The sequence below is a fragment of the Hoplias malabaricus genome, chromosome 16, assembly GCF_029633855.1.
Source record: "Hoplias malabaricus isolate fHopMal1 chromosome 16, fHopMal1.hap1, whole genome shotgun sequence".
Classification (NCBI taxonomy): domain Eukaryota; kingdom Metazoa; phylum Chordata; class Actinopteri; order Characiformes; family Erythrinidae; genus Hoplias; species Hoplias malabaricus.
This window is the reverse complement of record NC_089815.1, coordinates 16239164-16261973: the sequence shown is the minus strand read 5'-3', so window position 1 is coordinate 16261973 and position 22810 is coordinate 16239164. Positions and strand designations below refer to the sequence as shown.

Here is a 22810-nt window from a genome sequence, read left to right as displayed (position 1 = left end):
TACAAACACCACAGGAAAATGTTTACAAGGTTGAATCATTGATTATTTTTATCAGCAGAGTTGTGAATGTTTAGGTGTGGAATAACACTTTTTCTATTTCAATTTGAGTTCAATGTTTTATATTTTCCCAACTGTTCAGTTCTAGTTAGTTGACCTCACAAAATTGGACTCACAGTCCTTTTTTATACAGTATTCTAACATTTGTCATCATGTAAAGCTGGTCACTGAATGTTATCTTGTATACCACCCATCTTGAAAAGTTTTCCCCCTCCCATATACTAATGTGCCACAAACAGGAAGTTAATATCACCAACCATTCCCATTTTATTAAGGTGTATCCATATAAATGGCTCACCGTATTTAATTTACTATAATGAATATTAGTATTACATTGATTTTGTTTCAACAGTATGTTCTTGACATTAATAAAATTACTTTTCAGTGTTTTTTCTTATCGCCACTAATATTGTTATTGCCAAAATTAGGGCCATATCACCTACCCCTACATAGTACATTGTTTTTTTTTTTTTTTGTGGGTGTGTTTTTGTTGTAGCTCTTTTTATTTTTTAATAATTATTACTAATTATTACTAATTATTTACTAAGTGTTACTGTAGTGTAGTCCTATGTATAGCAGAGTTTTTAATTCTTGCCAATTAATATGGGCATCCCGTATAAATAAGCAGCGTTCCCCTCCATGTATGGGGATTTGTCCTTTGGCATTACTTTAGTGGCAGTTTCAAGGTACCACATTGTGCTAATTCTTACCTTTCTAGAGTAGCAGTATAATTTGATGAGGGAAGACTTTGCTACCATTTGATAGCCAGGCTTCCATTAATATGTCTGCATATTGCATAATATCCTATAATGCAATAGTGTAAAAATGAGTAACAAAAGCCCTAATAAATAGAGTGAGCAATGTCTGTGATTTCATATAAAGTCCTGATTCATTTTAAAAGTGAAAATACTGTTTATATTTACTGTTCTTTCTTTGTGTTCCAAACTGTGTTATGTTCAGGGTTTTTTTTTTTTCGATTGCTTTTAATTCACGTAAACACACAGGAGTTCAACACAGCTATCCAGTCTTCCTGTGTTCTATTTCCAGAAATTGTACTCCTGGTCTCATGTGCTGTGTCTCTTGTAGCTGCTAGGATATTTGACACATTCTCGATGGAGGCCTGATTGTGTTGCCACATTGTTTTGTCTGCTTGTTAGGCGATACACACAAGACCTTAGTATGGCATATTAACAGCTGCCGCAGTACTCAGCTAGGCTTTAAAATGCTGCCCTGAACATATGGAGCAGAGAAAATGAGAGAAAGAGACTAAAATAAAGCAAGCGTAGGGAACAGATCCAGTGAATCCAATGGGTTTAACACACAAAGACTCCTGTAAACCTTGTTCTAGGGACTGTAACTGATATTTCGGCTCTAGTACATTTGCATTGAGCAGCCGTTTTTAACCAGAAACAATATGGTATTGATTTAATAAATAGAATTATGGTGTAAAAGAAAGCGATTTTCTGTGAACCTCTCAGTAAAATGTGTTTAAGTCCATGCAAGAACAAATAAGCAAAAGGTCTTACTCCTAATATAGCACAAGCATTGTTGAGTTAAAAGAATAAATAAATGTTGAGTTAAAAGAAAAAAAAATAAACCTAGTATCTATAATCTAAGGAGCTTGTCCTTGTCCGAAAGCAAGCTAACAACTAGGTATTCACTTAATCCAGTTCCTGAGTGCTGAGAAGAATCTTTGCCTTAGATTTCAGAAGAAATGTTGGATAAGCAGGTGTTCACATTCTTTTGGCCATATAATGCATAAGGTAACTCTTATGGAATCCTCTCTGGCGTCTTTCTGTGATCACAAATAGAGTGAATCACAGGCTAGTGAATAGATGTCAACTAGCAAGCCCAAGGGTGAATCCCATTTCCCCCTTAACCCTAACCCTCAGTGATACCTAGATGTAGGGTTCTCTCAATTCTTGTTGGGAATGAGGAGTAGGGCATGCAAGAACAAATAAGCAAAAGGTCTTACTCCTACAATAGCACAAGCATTGTTGAGTTAAAGATGAGATTTTATAAAAATAAATACCTAGTGTCTACAATTTAAGGAGCTTGTCCTTGTCCGAAAGCAAACTAACAACTAGGTATTCACTTAATCCAGTTCCTGAGTGCTGTCTATATTTTCTCCTTTTTTATAGTAGGTTTTCCATCCACCGAGTTTTTGAGAATTTTGAATATGCAAGTAAAAACTTGAATGGAAAAATTTACAAAAACACCCGAATATGGCAAAAGGGTTTTAACACTTGGACATGATTGAAAAGTTACTATATTAATATATGAAATTGGTATTGAAGGAGTCCTTAAATCTTTTTCCAGTGATTCTTCTTTATGAAATGATATATATTGGCCTGGATGTGTCAGAAGCCCTGTGTTCCCACCACAGGATATGTTCCAAGTGGTTTAGGCATGGGGCTGTACCTGTGCAGTGCATGCAGGAGGCACAGCATTAATTCAATTGTGAATTCTCTGGAATATTATTGGCTCTTCACACAAGAGCCATTTTCTCACATGAACTTCAGAGAAACTCCAGAGATTTTGAGGAAGATCCTTTCACACATGTAGCACACAGATTTTTCCTTTGCTGGGTGCGTTCTCACAGCTCGAGATGCTCTGTGAGTTTTAGACATGGGGCTGCACCTGTGGGGCATATGCAGGTGATGCAGTGAATTCTCCAGGACTTTAGTGGCTCTGTTCACACATGCACTCACTCTGACTTGCCCTGGAGTGTCTACTAGGGCCCTAGCAGGATAAAATCCAGGACAAATGTTAGGGGTGTTTGCTTTCACACATACAGCTCCTGGTACGCTGTGGGTTACCTGTCTTGCTTTTTTCTGGGTTACCGTGCATGTGTAAAAGGGGATAAGGGCTCGCTCAGACATGACCCAGACTTTGTACAAGGTGGCTGGCAGGAAAAAAGTCCATGTAAGGTCTGGTAAAACTGCTACAGGCCTTTGAACTCTCACATTCAAATCCTCCAAGGAAAGTTTTTGTCTGGAACATTTCTGGGTTACCCTGCATATCATCACTGACTTCATGATGAATGAAACAATAGAAATGTTCTAAAGGATTTTCCTTGTTCTGTAAAACTGCAATTTTGGACATACATGTTTTGTATTGGACTGTGACAATATGTGAGAGGGGCTAGATATACCAAAAATATGTTGAACATGGCTAACGTAATTTGGGGCTTTTTGGAACCTTAATTGGATCATTTATAGACTACAAAGCAATTTGATTCTTCTTCCTATGTGAATGGCTTCCATAAATATCGTTTACTAATTTATCTGGTAAAAAAGATTTTTACTACTTAAACATACAGTTCTCAGTGATGCTTTTTAGATCAGTCAAGCTGCCTCAAGCTTGGAAAATGCCCAGTACAAACTGTCCACCGTTAAACATATTCAGGAATAAATGCATTAGTCGAGCACTCCTACTTCTGACCTTTGATGTATGGGATGTGATTTCAGCTAATGCTCTGATCTCCCAGATGCCCGCTGACATTCTGCAATCTTAATATTTCTTTCCTTTCGACAGGAATGAAGATGCACTCAATCAAATGGCAGTCCCACCTGTTACCTCCCAGTCTTCCTTTCTGCCAGTTAATGAGGTGCAGTAGATTTTGATATGTGCCTTTTTGTTACTCTGTATAATTTACTTCTTTATTTCTGCCCTTTCAGCCTGTTCTTTAATTGTCAGGACCCCCAAAGGACCACCACAGAGCATGTATGAGTTGGGTGGTGGATCATTCTCAGCGCTGCAGTGACACTGATGTAGTGGTAATGTGTGTTGCGGTGGTGCAGAGTGGATCAGACACAGCAGTGTTTCTGGAGTTTTTAAACCCTGTGTCCATTCACTGTCCACTCTGTTAGACACACCTACCAATGAGGTGCATCTACATCTACAAGATGTAAAGTCAGAGACAGTAGCTCATGTGTTGTGGCACAGTTTTTGATGGTCGTCCTCTTGTTCATCAGTGGACAAAGGACAGCCCACAGGATGTTTTTGGCTGGAAGCTTTTGGTTGGTGGACTATTCTCAATCCAGCAGATTAGGAATAGATTTGTGGTCAGCTGTGGCCTAATGGTCAGAGGACCGGCTTGGTATCGCAAAGTTGCCAGTTCAGTCCCCAAAACCGGTGGGAACATCCACGGCTGGAGTGCCCTTGAGCAAGGCACTGAACTCTGGGTGTGTGTTCACAGCCCCTAGTGCACTAGTATGTATATGTGTTCACTGCCACAGATACGTTAAATGCGGAAGACACATTTTGATGTATGCATTACAATGACAAATAAGTCCACATTATCAGTGTCACAGAGAGCTTTAACAACTCTAGCAGCACTTCTGTGTCTGATCCACTCATACCAGCACAACACACACTAACACACCGCCATCACATCAGTGTCACCGCAGTGCTGAGAATAATCCACCACCCAAATTGTACATTCCCTGTGGGGTGCAGTGGGAGTCCTGACCATTGAAGAACAGGGTGAAATTGGACAAACAAAGTAAAGCAATGTATAGATTGGAATACAGTTTGTAACGGCAGAACTACAAAGTGCTCCTGTTTGGTCAGTGTGCGGTTAATCAGTACATATATAGTATAACTATACATAGTACATAACAGTATAATATAGCTGGATTATAATTTTTTAAATATATATATATATGCATGTACAATATACTGTATATCTTTATGTAAAAAAACTGAAATCTAAAGCATTGGCCTGTGTAATGGTACATGTTACCTTCAGGAAATTAAGACAAATTGTAAAAATCTAATTTCAAGAGCACACTATTTATTCCCCTGTAGGGAATTTCCTCTGATAAGGGACCAAATCTCTGACCTCTGGTAGAGGTCACAAGTTAGCTTCTCAAGAGAAAGAAGGGATGTGTCCTCACTTATTTTTATTTTTGACAATGAGTGTTCAAACTCTAATAAGTAATTCTTCTTTTATTTCATTTTTTTCCTCTGCTTGTGTTAGTGCAATATGTGTGAAAATAATTCAGATTCTGATCATGCTTTTCAGATTCATCAGGGTCCCTCAGCAGCTCCAGTTCCTGCAGACAAGCCTCAGCCCCCAGAGAGCCTCACGCTCAGTAAGAGTTCCCCAGAGTCCCACAGAAAGGTTAGTGCTGCTTCTTTATCCCCCCTGAAACTTTCTTTCCTGCTGTAGGTGCAGATACAGACTCTAAGATTAGAGGTTCCATCTTGTGTTTTACACAATAAGTGAAGTGGTAACTGTAATGATAGTTCATTACAATTCATTAGTGGTTTTAAGGTTTATGTTTGGTGGAAGTGATGTATTCTTTATATACATTAGCTTTCAACAGCTGGCCTTCTAATTGTTCTCTTTTAGTTGGCAGGTGATTTAAGACTGTGGGTAAAGTAGTTTTTTATTCATTAATTTTACACCTGAATATATCCCATGAATCCCTTTTCAACCAATGCGGAATTTGTTCTGTTCCCTTTTGCAAACCTTGTTTGGAACCGTTCGACACGTTTCCACCAACATAAATTGGTTTCTGAATCAGAAAAGTGAGTTCCCAGCTGGAACCAAAGAATGTTTGGTCATTCAGCGTGATGTCTGGCAGTGTCCATGGGCTTATCGAGCTGAAGAAGCTCTAGAAAGAGCAAAATAAAGTGTTATTGCACAATGGAATTTGGCAGGGGCATTTACAGTATATTATATAAATAAATAAAAGGAAATAAAAACAGCAAAGTGCGTTTGTGCATTTTATGTGGAGTTTGTGCGTCTTCTGTGTTAAGCATGATACAGGGTGCTTTAGCTGCATTTCTATGCTGTTCCCTCTGTTCACAAGCTCAGTGTGATGGTTTGAAACTCACCAACATTTATACACATGTATCATATGTCAGTACAATTACCAGCTGTAAGCAGTGGATAAACAATGACCCTGTCCTGAGTCTTGTTTATCTCTGGCTCTGGTATTGGTGCTGAATTCAGCCACAGCTGCGCCCCCTGCTGATTTTTTGTTCCCATAAAACTAACCTAAATAAATTTTGGTATTCTCCAGTCAGCAAGAGTTGCTAGTTTGAATTTTGTGTAATAAATGTGTAGCGTTCATCAACCCACTTTAAGAAAGTGAAATACCAGAGTGAAAATTTTGAACAGCAGTGGGAGATCAGGCTTTAATTAATTTGCTTCGTATATTTTACAGACATGTTCATATGCATTTAAAGTGGATCATTTAATAGTTAACAGGGGTGGCTGCTATAAATGCGCTAGGGGACACTCCCTCCTTCTCTTTCAAAGCAAAAACACATCAAAATAAAACTGTATTTTTGGCATCCATATCATTTTACTCTAAGGATAAACTAGACTAGAAGCTAATAATTTTGGACATTTTTGGACTGAAGAAAAGCGTAAGAAAAACATGACTCATCCAAGACGAGGCTGATTTTTAATCTTGCCTGGGCTGTATATTTACTCAGCCACATCTGATTTTTCTCTCGCATGTATTGTAATATATTACACAGAGTGAAACACCCCTGAATTCAATAGTCCTTGAAGTCTCTGAGTTTTTAACTTGCATAAGCCTGAAATTCCCACTTCCACTTTTCTTTGTATCAAGTGTTTAGTTAGTACTCACTGGCAGATAGATCCAGTTCTAAACCTGATATTATGAGCAATCCTCACTGGTTACATTGGGAAGTATTAGTTTTTGGACATTAGTAACAGTAAGTCTTTCAGTCACGGAAGTCTATTGCTTTAGGGGAGGCTTTAAATAAATCTGGTCTTGCTCCATGAGAAATTATTTTTCTTGCTGATTTCCAAAACAATGTGTTCTCTGACCCAGATCTGAAAAAGTGGGTGTAAATAGCCCAAGCTCTAGATTCAGAGGCCTCTTTTTCTCTCATGCCTCTAACCAGCAGCTCATTGTCATTCACATCCGTCCAGACAGGGTTTTTAAACAGAGCCGTGTCCTACATGGGGCTCTGACCCAGTTGTGACTGTGCATGAGGCATTATTTGGTCTTTCTGCCTTAGGTTAACCATTTTTTTTGTCCAATCTGACTTTCACTTGATCCAGGAGCAGACAATTGAGGCAAGTCCAGTTAGTCCAGAGCTTCCAGAGTCCACTGAGAAGAGCCTGCAGGAGGGAGAATCAGCCTCTAAGGTCAGAAACACTCAACGAGTATTGATTTGTTTACACAATGTCTTTATTCAAGAATATAAATGTACATTTCCCTAGTGTTTTTACTTCCTTTATAAAGCGATATTACACTAAGCCTTCTGTACTAAACCTACTCTAAACAGCCATAACATTATTACCACCTTCTTGTTTGTACATTTACTGTCCATCCTCTCAGCTCTACTTAAGTTACAAATTTTACGTCATCTGTTGCTCTGCCTGCTTTGGTTGTCCCCTTTCACCTTTAGTGCTCATGACCCCAAGAGGACCACACAGAGCAGGTATATGATAAGGGCGATCGATCATTCTCAGCACTGCACACTGGGTTTTTTTTTTTGTTTTTGTTTTGTTTTTTTAAGGACGGTAGGACACAATCCTCCCACACTCCCCATCCACATGATTTCAGTGCACTGCTGTAAAAATGAATGAATTCAAATCTTACATAGTGTTCCTTTTAACACTGTGTCCACCTTTTAGATGTAGTCAGAAACAGTAACGCATCTGTTGCTGCACAGTTTGTGTTGGTTGTCCTCTAGTCCTTCATCAGTGGACACAGGACGGTGCCCACAGGGAGCTGCTGGCTGAATAGTTTTAGTTGGTGTACTATTTTCAGTTCAGCAGTGACACTGTAGGCTTTAAAAACTCAAGCAGCACTGCTGTGTTTGACCCACCAGCACAACATACACTAACCCACCACCAACATGTCAGTGTCACTGCAGCACAGAGAATTAATCACCACCCAAATCATACCTGCTCCTGTGGGGATCCTAACCACTGAAGAACATGGTTAAATGGAGCAAATAAGTATGCAGAGCAACATATGAACTACAGTCTGTAATTGTAGAACTACAAAATGTTCTTTATTGGTTAGTGGAGATGATAGAATGAACAGTGAGTGTAGAAAAAAAGTAGTGTTCCAAATATTATGGCTGGTCTGTGTATTTTTAACATCGTTGCTCCCATTTGAAGGACCTGCTCTTTGGAGTTTAAACCAGTTCATTCAGGGTCTACAAAGCATTTTGATTCTTCATCTCATGTTAGTGGTATTTTACAGGAAATAATGTTAAAATATTACAGAATTGCTTTCATAAATACTGTATGTTACATTAGTTGGTAAACATAATTTCATGTTCCTTTAAGTTATAGAAGTAATGAAGACCACTCTGGAATTGTCATATATATGTGTAACATTTTTGTTATCATCATCAACATGTGTAGTATTTAATATAATTATCATTTTTGCTGTATTGCTAAGCCTTACTTTATTATTAGATTATTTAGATTTATTCGATTTTTTTATGAGTTTAGTGAGCTGATGTTTACACATGCTTTTAGAAGCTGAAGCCTTCCGAGAGAGGGGTGGAATCTGTGAGTGAGAGCGCCTCCAGACATACTTTGGAGAAGGTGGGTATAAAGTCAGAGAAATGTTAAGCGGGATTGAGGTGACCTCTTTGGTGTTCAAAGTGAAGAGTTTGTGAACGTTTTCGGGAATGTGGGAATATAGCAAGTTCAGATGGGGAACTGGGGTTCGATGATTTTAGCAGAGTTATATAATCTCTTTGTAATTGTGTGTGTGTGTGTGTGTGTGTGTGTGTGTGTGTGTGTGTGTGTGTGTTTTTGTAGACGCCCAGTCTTCCAAAAAGTCTAAGAAACTCTAGCAAACTCCCAGCAGGCTCTGTGGAAATGCCAGCACCTTTAGCTTCGGTTCCTCTGTCGAGTACCAGTCCAGACTTTGAGTTCTGCAGCAAAGGTACTATAGAGCAGAGATCTGTTATTGACCATAATAACACCTGCAGACCATCAGCATTATTAGACCAAACTCTCTTTTAAGATTACTGTACTACATTAATTCATAGTATTAGTGCTGTCAAATGATCAAATATGAAATTATTCATTTATATTACTTGCGCTACTCTCTGTAATCACAACTGGTTCTTTTTAAGATAACACTTTACTCATCTGAAAGGAGATTGCAGAATTAGAGTGAACATACTGTACATAAAACAAACAGATGAGTCGAAAATAAGAGGAGAAGGGAAATGTCTACTAGTACTGTATAAAATAGCCATTACGAAATATAAATGTGAACGTACACTCTTAAAAAATTGGGTTCTTCTATGATTCATTAGTTAATGTGATGGCTCTAGTTAGAACCACTTCCATTTTGAAATGTATCTTTCCCTGATGAAATGGTTCTTCAGATTAATAAAACAAAGTGTGAGCACCTGATAATGGTGATTCTGTATAGCACTAAAAAGGGCTCTACTATTGTTACGAAGTCTGGTTGTTACAACAGAAGGACCCATTTAAGTGATATTATAGAGCCATGTGTACTACACACAATCAGCTGTGTTGTGAAATGGTTCTTCAAATTCATAGAGAATATGGTGTATATGCACTAAAAATGGTTCTTCTGTTGTAACAAGTTGGATTTCAAATGGTAGAGCCCTTGGTTCTAAGTTGAGCCATCTCCTTTACTAAAAAAAACCTTGAAAAACCTTCTTTTTTAAGAATTATATGATATTTGTACAAGACATTGTTTTAAACTTTTCTCATTGGCTCATATAACTTAGGAACATTATATTCAGAGGGGGGTAAAATTAACTTAAGTGTAAGAATCACCGGAGCAGCACAGTGGCGCAGCAGGTAGTGTCGCAGTCACACAGCACCAGGGTCCTGTGAAGGATGGTGCCCACTCCAGGATGTATTCCCGTCTTGCACCCAATGATTCCAGGTAGGCTCCGGACCCACCGCGACCCTGAACTGGATAAGCGCTTACAGATAATGAATAAATGAATGAATGAATGTAAGAATCACTTGCTTTTCCACTAACTGAACCAAGTTGCAATTTTCATCAGTAATGTCCAATAAATGTGTTCTTCTTCCTGTGTCTGTGTGGGTTTCCTCTGGGATCTCCAGTTTCCTCGCACGGTCCAAAAACAACACACGTTGGTAGGTGGATTGGCTACATTTTTTTGTTTAGACTGTGAGACTTAAAGAGTATTTCTACTACTGTGAACAAAAAACACTTTTTATAAAATTCAGATGTTTTCTCATCATATGCCAGCTCTCCAGTCTGTTTGCATGCTGGAAACCGTTCTAGTGTGTTTACAAATCCTCAGGATCAGTAAACATATAAAAAAAACTTAGTGGGTTAGTCAAGCATTCTAGGCTTTCTCTCTCTCTGCTTATGGCAAAGAGAGAACTGAACCACTCAAGTTACAAACGAGTTTCTGTGGTAATTCAAGCAATGAATAAAAACTTACAGAGAAGTTAAACAACCACGTACAAACAACAGTCGTTATCCCCCTCAAAAATACCATTCCACATTAAGAGACGTGGAGCTTCTGAACATAAACAAACCAAGAGACCTGCAGTTCTCCACAATAGTAGACACTGCCTTTAAGTAAATACTTTAATCTGCAGTTATTTTTCACTGTTTTTACATATTTTATAGTCACTGTATATAGACACTGTATATCTGTCTTTAATGTCTTTAATGCTTAAGGCACAACTCATATCAACATATTTTCCTCTGGTATCACCATTATTTTGTTGTCTATATTTCTTTTGAGTGGTCATTCTCTAATGCAACATTACCTATTGATCTTTGAATTCAGTTTTGTTATTCATTCATTCAACGTCTGTAAACGCCTATCATATTTAATGTCACGTAATCACTGGTCACAAGGAACACATCCTAGAGGGGGCACCAGTCTTTCACAGGGCAACATACACTTACAAATTCACTCTTGACACTTTTGAATAGCCAATCTGCATACCAACGTGTATTTTTAGACCATGGGAGGAAGCCGAAGCTCAGTTGTTATTTTCAGTGTTAATGTTGCATATAACATAAAATAGAAACATGTAAAATTTGGCTTTTTATTAAGTTCTTAAGACCTTTTAAATACCAGCACTTTTAAAAGTATATTGGTTTTGTTCCATATGATTCAAGAGTTTGTAGTAGAGAGTAGAGATTTTTTCTGGTAATTTCGATCTCACATAATTTCTTTCTTTTTCTGTCTTTTGCAGACCCTGCTACATGTCCTATAGTTCCAGGTCAGGAGACAGTGATAGAGATCTCTAAGGGTCGTTCTGGACTGGGCCTAAGTATAGTTGGAGGCAAAGATACACAACTGGTACTGAACACAATCGCCTACCCTAAAAATCTTTACGACTAGTTATAATTCATGTTTCTATTCCATTCCATATATTATTATATATTTCTATTCCATGTTATATATATAACATATAATATATAATTTTATCTGAATATAAAAGTAGATATATTTGTTTGTCCGTTTTATATATGCTCGACACAATAAGAATAGTCTACTGGTAGTGAATCAATTTCACTTGACAGAATTGACTTAAACAGTAAGAAGGCTTTTGTCAATTCTGATAGGAGTACTGCAGCTCCCTCATTATGATTACTGATGTTAGTACATTGGAAAAGATGCCAAAAGAAACTTTCATCTGTTGTTGTCATGCACACCACTGTCTCATAAATGTAAGGCATGCACTAAAATCATGATCATTTTTGGAAGTTTATCAAAGTCAAAGTCATCTTTTTTTATATTACTTCTCACAACATCTATGTTGACAGGTACAAGAAATATTTGCTTAAGAAAGAGCAGCAAACACTACTGTAAATGAATATAAATGCAGAAATGAAACACTGTAAACATTATATTTATACAACATGGCTATACAATATACCATAAATATACATAGATCAACCATGCAATTATTACCACCTCTTTGTTTCTACACTCACTGTCCATTCTCTCGGCTCCACTGACCCCACAGGAGCACTGTGTAGTTCTACAATTACAGATTGTAGTGCTTCTGTTACTTTGCATATGTAATTTGTCCCAAATTTCAATTCAAATTTCTCTGTAATCTCTGTAAAGCACTTTTAGCTTTTTACCTTTTGTATGAAAGGTTGTATACAAATAAAGATTATTATTATTATTATTATTATTATTATTAATTTTGCTAATGTGCTTCTCAGTCTTCATTATTCGAAAGATTCAACTCCATTTGCAACTATATGGAAAACATCAACTGTGCACCAGGGGCACTTTGAAGAACTTACGTAGGTTGGGCCAGAACACATCCCCATCCTACATAGACTTCTACTCTGTCACTTTAAGGAAAATTTGGAATTTAGCGTGACCCAAGCTTATTTCATGCTTTATAAGTAAATAAATTCATAAATAAAAAACATCCCCCCCAACCCCACCTTCCTGGGCAGAGAATAGACGGAAGACCCATTATGATATTTTTTATGGGGCCCAAAATCTCTGAAAGTGCCCCTGTGGTGGATTATCCTCTGTCAGACACTGGGGGTTAAAAACTCCAGCAGCACTGCTGTGTCTGATCCACTCGTATCAACACAACAAACAAACACCACCACGAAATCATACCTGCTCTGTGAGGATCCTGTAAACCTTATTTCTTCCCCCAGTGATTCCTCTTCATGTTATGATACAGCCATTAGTGGCTGGGATATAATCAGAGGGTCTGCATTAAACATATTTTAAACATAGCTGCCCTCTCTGAAACAAATTTAGAAGCAAAATGTGCTTCATTTGGGGATTTCGTACTGCATCTTATATGCATTGCCCTTAATAGGAAAAAACAAATGCTCATGATACACAGAACTCTATATAGTACTGTCTACAGAACTGTCCAGTGTATAATCATTTCACGGAACCTTTCCCTCTACAGCCATCCCAGAATCTGCCTCCATCCTCACACTGCTCACACTCACTTAGCTGCAATCAGTATTCACCTCATTTCAGCTCAGTGGGCCAGCTGTGCTCTCAGAAGACCTGCTCTGATCTGACAGAGAAAAGCCCTGGGGCATACAGAGGATTTCATCTGGGAAAGATAACTGTGTATCTGTTTCATTATAAGACTCTTTGCTTTTGCCGAGAGGCTTCTTTAACATTTCTGTCAGTTGTCCTTGTGGCTTTATCTCTGTTTGTCTTTCTGTTTCATATTGACTCTGATTTTGACAGTATCTTAATGCATCATCAGAGCATTTGGTGTAGTGTAGGGATGCTGCAGCTTTCCGCATGACAAACTGGGATGTGGTTCCTAACTTGGGTAACCATTTTACTTAATGACAGCAAGAATCCTTGTGCGAGACACCCAAAGTGTGGGTAACTCATATTTTCTGTCTTTGACTCTCTGTTTTCTCGGTCTCTCTCTCTTTCTTTGCAGGACGCCATAGTAATCCATGAAGTGTATGAGGAAGGAGCAGCAGCACGGGACGGGAGACTGTGGGCAGGAGATCAGATCTTAGAGGTGAGAGGGACAATCATAAGCAATGACTCAACATCTCTCTAACAGCTGTGCTCCACATGTCCCCATGAGGAGAGAGCAGAGATGTGTGCCCTGTTGCTCCTGATTTAAGAGTTGTTATCAATTCAACAGCTGAACCAATGCTTCCATCTGCTGGACAGAAGTAACAACACAAGGTTAAATGTACAGAAACAGGAATCATGCATCAGGATATTTATTTTTCCTGTCCAGTTAAATATGCTTTCAGTGGTTCCCCTGATATTTAAGTGTGCTGCTTAAAGGTGACTCTCGCGATGTAAATTAAAAAACATTAGACAAAAAATAGAACTCCACAGGTTGAAAACCATGAACAAAGATGAGGATATTGCCCTGTTCCTGCTCCATCTGTGGGTAATATTGACTTATTTTTGCTGTAGATGGAACTGACTCTGAAATCTGGAGAGTACTAACTGTATGAAAGGCAGGAATCTGATTATTGCTGGATTCATGTAAATGGGAGTTTTTACATTAACTGAATTCCCAGGTGCATGTAAACATGTTGATACGATTACACACACAAACTGATTTTGTGCTGTTATCAAATTATTAAGTGTAGAAAGTTTATGGAGAGAGATTAGTCTCAGAATGGTTTACAAATGCATAAACCTTAATCCACGAATTAAACAAATCACAAATATGTTTCACTGTTCACAAATGAATACATCCCAATCTGTGTCTCACGGTGTGCAATGTGTACAAGTACAGTTACATTCATAAATTCATGTGTTTGGGTTTAAAAAATAAATCAAAATTTTCTGTGAAAATCAATAATTTTGTTTAAATGTACATTGCATATATTTGTAAATTCCAAGTCTCGGTTTTTAAAATGTATTTGTAAATTGTTGAATCTGCATTTGTGAATCAAGTCACTTGTGTTTTCCGTGATGTGCATTTGTTCATTTCCTCCCGCGGGTTTTTGGATTTTGAGATTTTCCTTTCGAATTTCACTCAGTCTAAATACAAATGCAGCCTGATACACAAATTTTAGGACGTGTGGGACCAATTTAAATGGAAACACATTTGCGCAACATTTAGTGTGGAAGCTGCCCAAGCCTCTGAATTCAGCTTTATATCACAGACAGTTAGGAGTGGGGTATCACTGTAGAACACTTTTGAAGGTGCCCTAAATTTAATGACGTTAAAGTCCAGCGGAACTTCCCTAATTAGACTAGGGTTCTCAAATAAAATACTATAAAATCATCCCATACTTGGACACCAAACGCCGTGTTGTGTATTGGACTGATACGGGACGCAAGGTACGGTTCCGTATTTTTGAGTTTGGATTGTTAAAACAGGTGTTTTGTTTCAGACAGATGCTCTCCCTCAGACGAAGGGAGGGGCAGATACCCCAGGGCTCCAAAACAAAATATGCGCTTCTCATTGGTCATCACTATTATTTAGCCAATCAGCGTCCAGAGGTAGTTGTCAATCATTTATTGCGGCAGCCAATGGAGTCACAATCCCGCCTACAGGGGGTTGTTTTGCTGCGGCCCTGAGGGCAACAGGTCAGTCCTGAAACACTGGAGGAAACAACAGTGCCACCTAGCGGTGGCTCACTCGCCTGCTGGCCACGTTTGTGGGTCAGGCACCATTTGTATTTGGATCGAGTGAAATGCGAAAGGAAAGTCTCAATATTCAAAAACCAGCGAGAGGAAATGAACAGATTGGGATGTATTCATTTGTAAACAGTGAAACATATTTGTGACTTGTGTTTAATTTGTGGATTAACATTTACGCATTTGTAAAGTATTTTGAGACTAATCTCTCTCCATAGGGACACCCGAAGTCTTACCTGTATGTCCCCCTCTCTGCTGCCCTCTGCAGGTGAATGGTGTGGATCTGCGCAGTGTCGCACATGAAGATGCCATAGCGGCACTAAGGCAAACTCCATCTAAAGTGCGCCTGACTATTCTGCGGGACGAGGCACAGTACAGAGATGAGGAGAACCTGGATGTGTTCACTGTGGAGCTACAGAAGAAGAGCGGCCGGGGCCTGGGTCTCAGCATCGTGGGCAAAAGGTAATAAACCAGGTCCTGGAAATAGCCAGCATGCCTGACACATTGTAAATTAAAAAGAATGGATAAATCTGAGGCAAAGTGTTAGGTAATTATTCAGTTTTAATTAGAATATTAAGAATAAAAAGAAAGACATACATCACCCGCTGATGTAATTCTTTCACATTTTGCCATTTTCTGGGTTCTTTAGTATGTAATAAAAACAACAGTTCACTTAGATTACTGTATGAATTCTTAATGAGATTATAACATATAGACCCTGGCACAGATAATTTTCTGGCTGTATCAGCTTTGGTAAACTCTTGTAACTTTAGATCATTTGTAGAAAGCAGAGAAAGAAATTTTAAAAATGTAAAGAAATTTTGTTAACAGTTTTCACTAGGTCATTTTTAATGCATAAGCTAAATCGTTCATGACTACAGACATAAGCCAACGTAAATAAAAGTCAGTTATCATCCCACTGTCTAGGCTAAAACTGACTTCACAACACAACAGACACTAAATTTCCCATAATGCCCCATCATCTTTCCAAAAACCTGAGCTGCTAACAATTTCAGTCAGAGCCTGGTGCATGGAATAATGGCCACAAAACAGAGAGGGCAGCAATGTTTATGTCTTAGCTGTCTATATGTTTTGGTTATAGCCTCTTAAAGGAACACTCTTTGATATGTTCTCTTTAAAATTACAGCTTCAATATCATTGTGGTGCTTCACTGTCTTTGTGTCATTGTTAAACCTGGCTCAGACCTGCAGAAACGGAAGAGGGTAGGAAACAACTTGGTCTTCCCCTCCCCATTATTTTCAGTGCAGGGCTGTAAAAATGAAATTCGCTAGGGCAGAGCCTCAGAAGCAAAAAAAAATCGTACCTATTGTATCTTTAAAACTGTATAAATATATATATTTTATCATTAAAAGTGTAAAAGGGGCTAGGCTTAAAAATATAAAATATTACAAGCAGAAAAACTGAGGAGATTTGTACTATTTCTGCTTTTATATCTTCAAGAAAGTGCACATAAAAAATGAAAGTTCAAAAATAATGTAACAATATTCTCTATTATCTGTGTTAATTTTATATTCATTTTCTTAATTTATTATGTATTCATGGAAGTGTAAAGTCCACTTTAGTTTTAAATGAATAAATCTATTTCAAAGGATATTTACTAGATGCACTTGTGTCCCTACATCTGATTGGGAAACAGATGTGTACAGCTGTGTGTGCCTCAGTGCAACAAATAATCTAGAAACACCCTTGTGCTGGTCCTTGGAATTTTTTACCTAATTGTGTAAAAAATGAAAACAACAAAATGTAGATACAAGGTTTTTGTTTGGACAGCAGTGACATTTGAGGTTTTTGATATCTTGTTCTGTGCCTCATCGAAGCCTGTGGGAAGTTATCTTAAACCATACATTGGAGTATCCCTCTCTCTCTCTCTCTCTCTCTCTCTCTCTCTCTCTCTCAGAAGTGGCTCAGGTGTCTTCATTTCAGATGTAGTTAAAGGAGGAGCAGCCGATGTGGACGGGAGGCTGATGCAGGGAGATCAGATCCTCTCGGTGGACAGAGAGGACATGAGACAGGCCTCTCAGGAGACCGTCGCTGCTGTCCTCAAGGTAAAGCTCAGCCTAAACCCTTAAACCCTGCTTTAAACCCTGCCTTAAACCCTGCTTTAAACCCTGCCTTAAACCCTGCTTACAGCCAACATGACAACGACAACAACAATGACACACTGCGGCCCAAACAGGATTACAGCAGATTTAGTCAGAGCTGCAGTTGCACTAAGTAACCACTAGGTGACCCCATTGATATGCCGAATGAGAGCTGTCATTGAGTGACATTTGAGAAATTAATTATCAGGAGCAAAATTCCACTCCTCATTTTTCTGATATATGTATTACTTACTCAAATTTAGTATTAATATACATCTTGATCTTGATCTTAATATTGATTTTATGTAGATTCCATATAGTAATTTGATTGTAATATCAGTGAAACAGTGAAGTCTTCAAAGAGGTGGAAAATGGATATAGATACATAGCTAGATAGATCTGTGTTGAACAGTCTAATGGCCTGAGGGACAAAGGACCTCCTGGGTCTGCCCATAGAGCATGACTGGGGCAGCAGTGTGCTGCTGAATTTGCTCCTGTGCCTGATGATGGCACAGTGCAGAGGGTGGTCAGCATTGTTCATGATGGTCAGCAGTTTACTGATTGCTCTTCTCTCTACATGGAGGTTTTGTTCTGGTACTGATGATATAGAATGCAATTAAAATATAAACATACACATTATCATTCATAAATTATGACCACCTCTTAATTTTCTGCATTCATGGTCCATTCTCTCAGCTCCACTGACTATATAGTAGCATTTTGTAGTTCTACAGTTACAGACGGTAGTCCATCTGTTGCTCTGCACACTTAGTTTGTGCCCTTTCACCTTAGTCTTCCATGATCAGGACCACCACAGAGCAGATATGATTTGGGTGGTGGATCATTGTGTGTGTGTATTGCGCTGGTATGAGTGGATCAGACACAGCAGTGCTTCTGGAGTTTTTAAACACCCCAGTATCACTGCTGGACTGAGAAAAGTCCACCAACCAAAAATATGCAGCCAACAGTGTCCCGTGGGCAGCGTCCTGTGACCACTTTGACGGTTTTGTACTTTATTTTCAATTACACAGTAAATAATTGAGAAAATAATCTGCTTTATTTATTTATTTATTTATTTATTTTTTACTAAAACAGTTAATAAAGTTTAGTCACTGATCACATTTTAGACTTTGTTTCACTTCTTGAGTTTCATTGGTAACTGTTTCTGTGCTGCTCTGGAACTGATCACATCACTGACTTTTGTGGTTTATCATTTTATTTTCGGTCAAAAAGAAAAGAGTAGCATCATTAGCTCCTGTAATTATATTGTTTTAAGAAGAAGTTCTAGCGCAATCCTACAAGTTACTCAGTTCTTGTTTTTTTTATTTGGTACTTTTGTATTGTACTCGAGCAGTTTTTAAGAGAGTACTTTTACTCATTGTGTGTTGTTTACCAGAAATGTGTCAGCCCCTTGTTTTTGTGTTGAATCCATGTTATTTTTGGATGTGTTTGCAGTGTAGCTCAGCTCAGTGCTCTTGGCTTTGTGCTATATATGAATGTGCAGGCACTATAGCCTACAGTGCTAGAGGACGTCAGAGGGTGTGTGTGTGTTTATGAAAGAGAAAGAGTCTGAAATATAGTGAGAGCAAGTTCACTCAAAAAGGTGAAGCTTTCTGTTAAAGACTTAAAAGGAACAGTCAGTCATTTTTACTATCACAACTAAACCAAAAGTATTTATGATGTCAATGATTATTTTTTATTTTATTGTATTTTTTTTTTATTGCAAGTCACATGAGATGAATAACCAAATAGTTTTCCAGGCATTGAATTTACCTATTTATATTCCATAAAGTGGATCCGCCACATGGGGGCAGCCATGATTAAAATAGGATGAACAGAATTTTTTTTTACACTCGATTTAATTGATATGGGTGAGATTACGTCGATTAGACGTTCTGAATATCAATTTTGATTCAATTTCAATTAATTGCGCAGCCCTATGTTCAACTGCTACACATTGATCAACCATAACATTATGACCACTGTCTATTCTCATGCCCATTGAGCAAACAGGAGCACTTTGTAGTTTTACAATTACAGACTAGGGTTAGGGTTTACTTGTAGGGTTGACTGCATACGTTGAGTGCCCAGATTCACCCTGTTCTTTAATGGACCCTCCAGGGCCACCACAGAGCAGGTATTATTTTGATGGTGACAATGACGTGGTGGTGGTGTGTTACTGTGTGTTGTACTGGTGCGAGTGGATTAGACACATGAAGAAAATCTGCTAGAGAAAATGACTGATAGCTCCTTTAAGCGTGAGTAAATTTAAAGAGGTTCAGCAGTTCGGCTAGTGCTGAACTATAAAGCTAATATAAGTAAAGTTGTGGTGCAGCGTGCTTAACACATAGAAACTGTGTTGTGGTTTTTGCACTACCTACAATCCATTTTCATTACAGAAGAGGAGGGCAGTGCACATATTTATAGATGGAGCATGAGGTCAGGATTTGATTTTAATTGACATTGTGATTAATGCATTCTCCTGAACACTAATCAAAGGCCATAAAACTGAAAAATCATACCAAAATTATAGTGGTTTCCATAGCATAAGCCCCTAGCCACCCACTTTATTCTGATATTCAGTTATTTATTCAGTTTTATCATCACTAATAGATCCATGTGCATGAGGCTTGATTGGACTGGATTTCACATATCCCAGCTTTTTACTGCTTTATATGTCTAAAATCGCACAGAACATGTCTTTTGTGTGTGTAGAGTGTAAGGGATAGCAGATATATTATGCAGATACAATTATGATATCATGGAGTGGTTTCCCTGTGTAAGTGTCTGAGTGTATATGCGTTGAAAGAGACACCACACTCCCATTAACCGAAAAAGCTCACAACTGCAAAACATTAGCAGGAATTAAACAAATACGTCACAACAAGAGCCTGATGGACTTAGTTTCAAGCTTAATTCTAGGTGATGTCTGCAGTGTGAACGTTGTCTTGTTGAAATGTAATGTTTGTCCTTCCAGTAGTGACTATCTGTCTTTTTGAAATATTTTCCTTTACTCAAAACCAAGACTTTCAGCAATATATAACTGTACTTCAAAGCCTTTCTGGAATGTTCTCCTTTACTCCAAATTCTGTCTGCGATGGTCTAGTGTTATTGACAGTAACAATATTGTCAATACTCTTAAGTTATTGTTAAGTTACTGTAAGTGCATGTTTTGCCATTTTGGGAATGGCTTGTTTTTTTGTACGTGAGTATACACAGATCAAGCATAGTATTGTGACCATTTTCTTATTTCTACACTCAGTAACACTAACCATTTAGGAGCACTTTGTAGTTTTAGAATTACAGACTATATTCCGTTTATGCTCTGTATACTGTATTTCCCCCCTTTCACCCTGTTCTTAAATGAGCAGTTATGATTTGGCTGGTGGGTCATTGTCAGCAATGCAGTGACACTGATGTGGTGGTGGTGGTGTGTTGTATGTGCAGTATACGTGCAGGTACGAGTGGATCAGATGCAGCACGGCTGCTGGAGTTTTAAAGCCATCAGTGTCACTGCTGGACTGAGAATAGTCAATTAAACCAAAAATATCCAACCAACAGAATCCTGCGTCCACTGATAGAAGACTAGAGGATGACCAACAGAATCTATGCAGCGACAGTTGAGCTACTGTCTCTGGCTTTACATCTACCGAGGTGGACAAACAAGGTGGGTGCGTCTAACAGAGTGGACAGTTAGCGGACACTGTGTTTAAAAACTCCAGCAGCACTGCTTTGTCTGATCCACTCATACCAGCACAACACACACTAACACACCACGTCAGTGTCACTGAAGAGCTGAGAATGATCCACCACCCAAATCATACCTGCTCTCTGTGGTGGTCCTGATAATTGAATAATAGGGTGAAAGGGGGAAAATAAAATTTAAAGAGCAATAAATTGACTATAGTCTGTAATAATAAAACTTCAAAGTACTCCTGTATTGTCAGTGGAACTCAGTATTGTCACTGTATTGTCAGTGGAACTCAGATTTCACAGTGAGTGTAGAAACAAGGAGGTGGTCATAATGATATGGCTGATCGGTGTATGTGTGTATGAATATGTATAAGTGTGTGGGTCACACTCCATGCACTGTCACATTGCTGCAGTGTGTGAGGGGGACTGTGCAGCTGGAGTTGGGCCGGCTGAAGGCTGCCTCCTGGATCTCCTCCAGACGCACATCGCAGGGAAGTCAGGTGTGTAACCCAAGCCACAAGCTCCTCGCTGGGCTTTCCCTGCTCTCCTCCTCCACTGGAGCTCCAGACTGTCCACTCTCTAAACCATAACACTAACCACTGCTGGACGCTCGCATCAAACACTGCATGAATGACTGTTTGCAAGCATATACTACTCACCCATGCTACGCCACATTCTTTTACTTCATTTTATGTGTGTGTACATGCATGTTTGTGTTTGTGTAAGTAGATGTAAGTGGATGTAAATGGTAGAGATGGCACAGTACCAAACCTTAAATAGCATCTTATACCAAAAACATTTTTCTTTCTTTCTAATAGCCAAGGATCCAGGCTTTAAAATAAGCTTTTTTTTTAGTTAAACAATGTCACTTCATTCATCCTGCTTAAACAAACACTCCCATTAGTTACATTTTCTGTAGTATAGTGCTGAGACGAGTCTTCAGGTTTATAGAATGAGCATAATTTCTTATTATGCTTATTATCATAAATTATTTAAAGTAATTACACAAAATAGTGCACATACACACAAAAATTACACTTCAGACATTTTCTCAAGCTCTACTCAGGTATATTATGGAACAGTGGGATTTTGTCATCAGATGTACTTCATCACACGTCTTGGTAATGTTTTTCATAATGTTGCCTTTGAGCCATATGTGCAGTATCTCGTTAAGTATTCTCATCACTTTTTCTAGTAAACAAGAAGTATCAGGCATTAAACATTTATGTGGTGTGTGCAATAGAGCTATTATGAGATTTTAAAAGCATTGTAATATCCAATACAGAACCAACGCATATGTATATGCAAAACTACAGATTATTTATCAGTTCAATTCTGTTCCAAGAAATGAATCACAAACGTTTTGGTGTACAAAATAAACGAGTGATACTTCAAGCATAATTTTCCATTGAATTGGATCCATTTTTCTTTCTTTCCCCATTTTCTAGTCCAGGATTTCAGCAGTTAGACAGTAGTACTTGGGTTTTCATTTGCTGCCATCTCTACTTAAAGTTAACCCCTGTAGACCACTGACGCAGTTGCTTGTAACATTATGGCTGTGCACAGTTGTCATTCACCCATTTTGTGTGTGAATCTCTGGAATGTTTGTGTTGTCATATATTTGTTTGAATGTGATTGTATTTCTGTGTTGATACCAAGTCGTACATGAGAATATTTGCTCTTTTGGAGCACTCCCTTGCACGATAAGTGGTGGTGTATGTTTTGAGTCATGAACTTTTAGCTGTTTACTGCGCACATGTATCTGTTATTAACTGAAAACATTTTAAATTCAGTTACAATATCTAATATTCTTCATTATGAGATTATGACTATTTTAAGATTATTCAAGGTAATTATATTTGTTTTAATATTATTTGTTTAATTTGTTTTGCATT

The 22810-nt window shown here is 38.3% G+C and overlaps 1 protein-coding gene across 8 annotated transcripts in view; it reads left to right on the top strand.

Annotated features, from left to right (window-relative positions):
* Positions 1-22810, top strand: part of patj (PATJ crumbs cell polarity complex component) — a 177515-nt gene that overhangs the window by 138233 nt on the left and 16472 nt on the right. For 7 of the 8 annotated variants that reach the window (XM_066647665.1, XM_066647664.1, XM_066647662.1 and 4 more), the window contains 10 exons: positions 3595-3667; positions 5087-5185; positions 7109-7195; positions 8546-8614; positions 8834-8960; positions 11246-11352; positions 13445-13528; positions 15389-15582; positions 17039-17186; positions 21329-21415. In XM_066647665.1, the coding sequence (XP_066503762.1) occupies positions 3595-3667; positions 5087-5185; positions 7109-7195; positions 8546-8614; positions 8834-8960; positions 11246-11352; positions 13445-13528; positions 15389-15582; positions 17039-17186; positions 21329-21415 (1075 nt within the window). The remainder of the gene's footprint in view (positions 1-3594; positions 3668-5086; positions 5186-7108; positions 7196-8545; positions 8615-8833; positions 8961-11245; positions 11353-13444; positions 13529-15388; positions 15583-17038; positions 17187-21328; positions 21416-22810) is intronic. The other variant, XM_066647663.1, reaches the window with a different exon arrangement.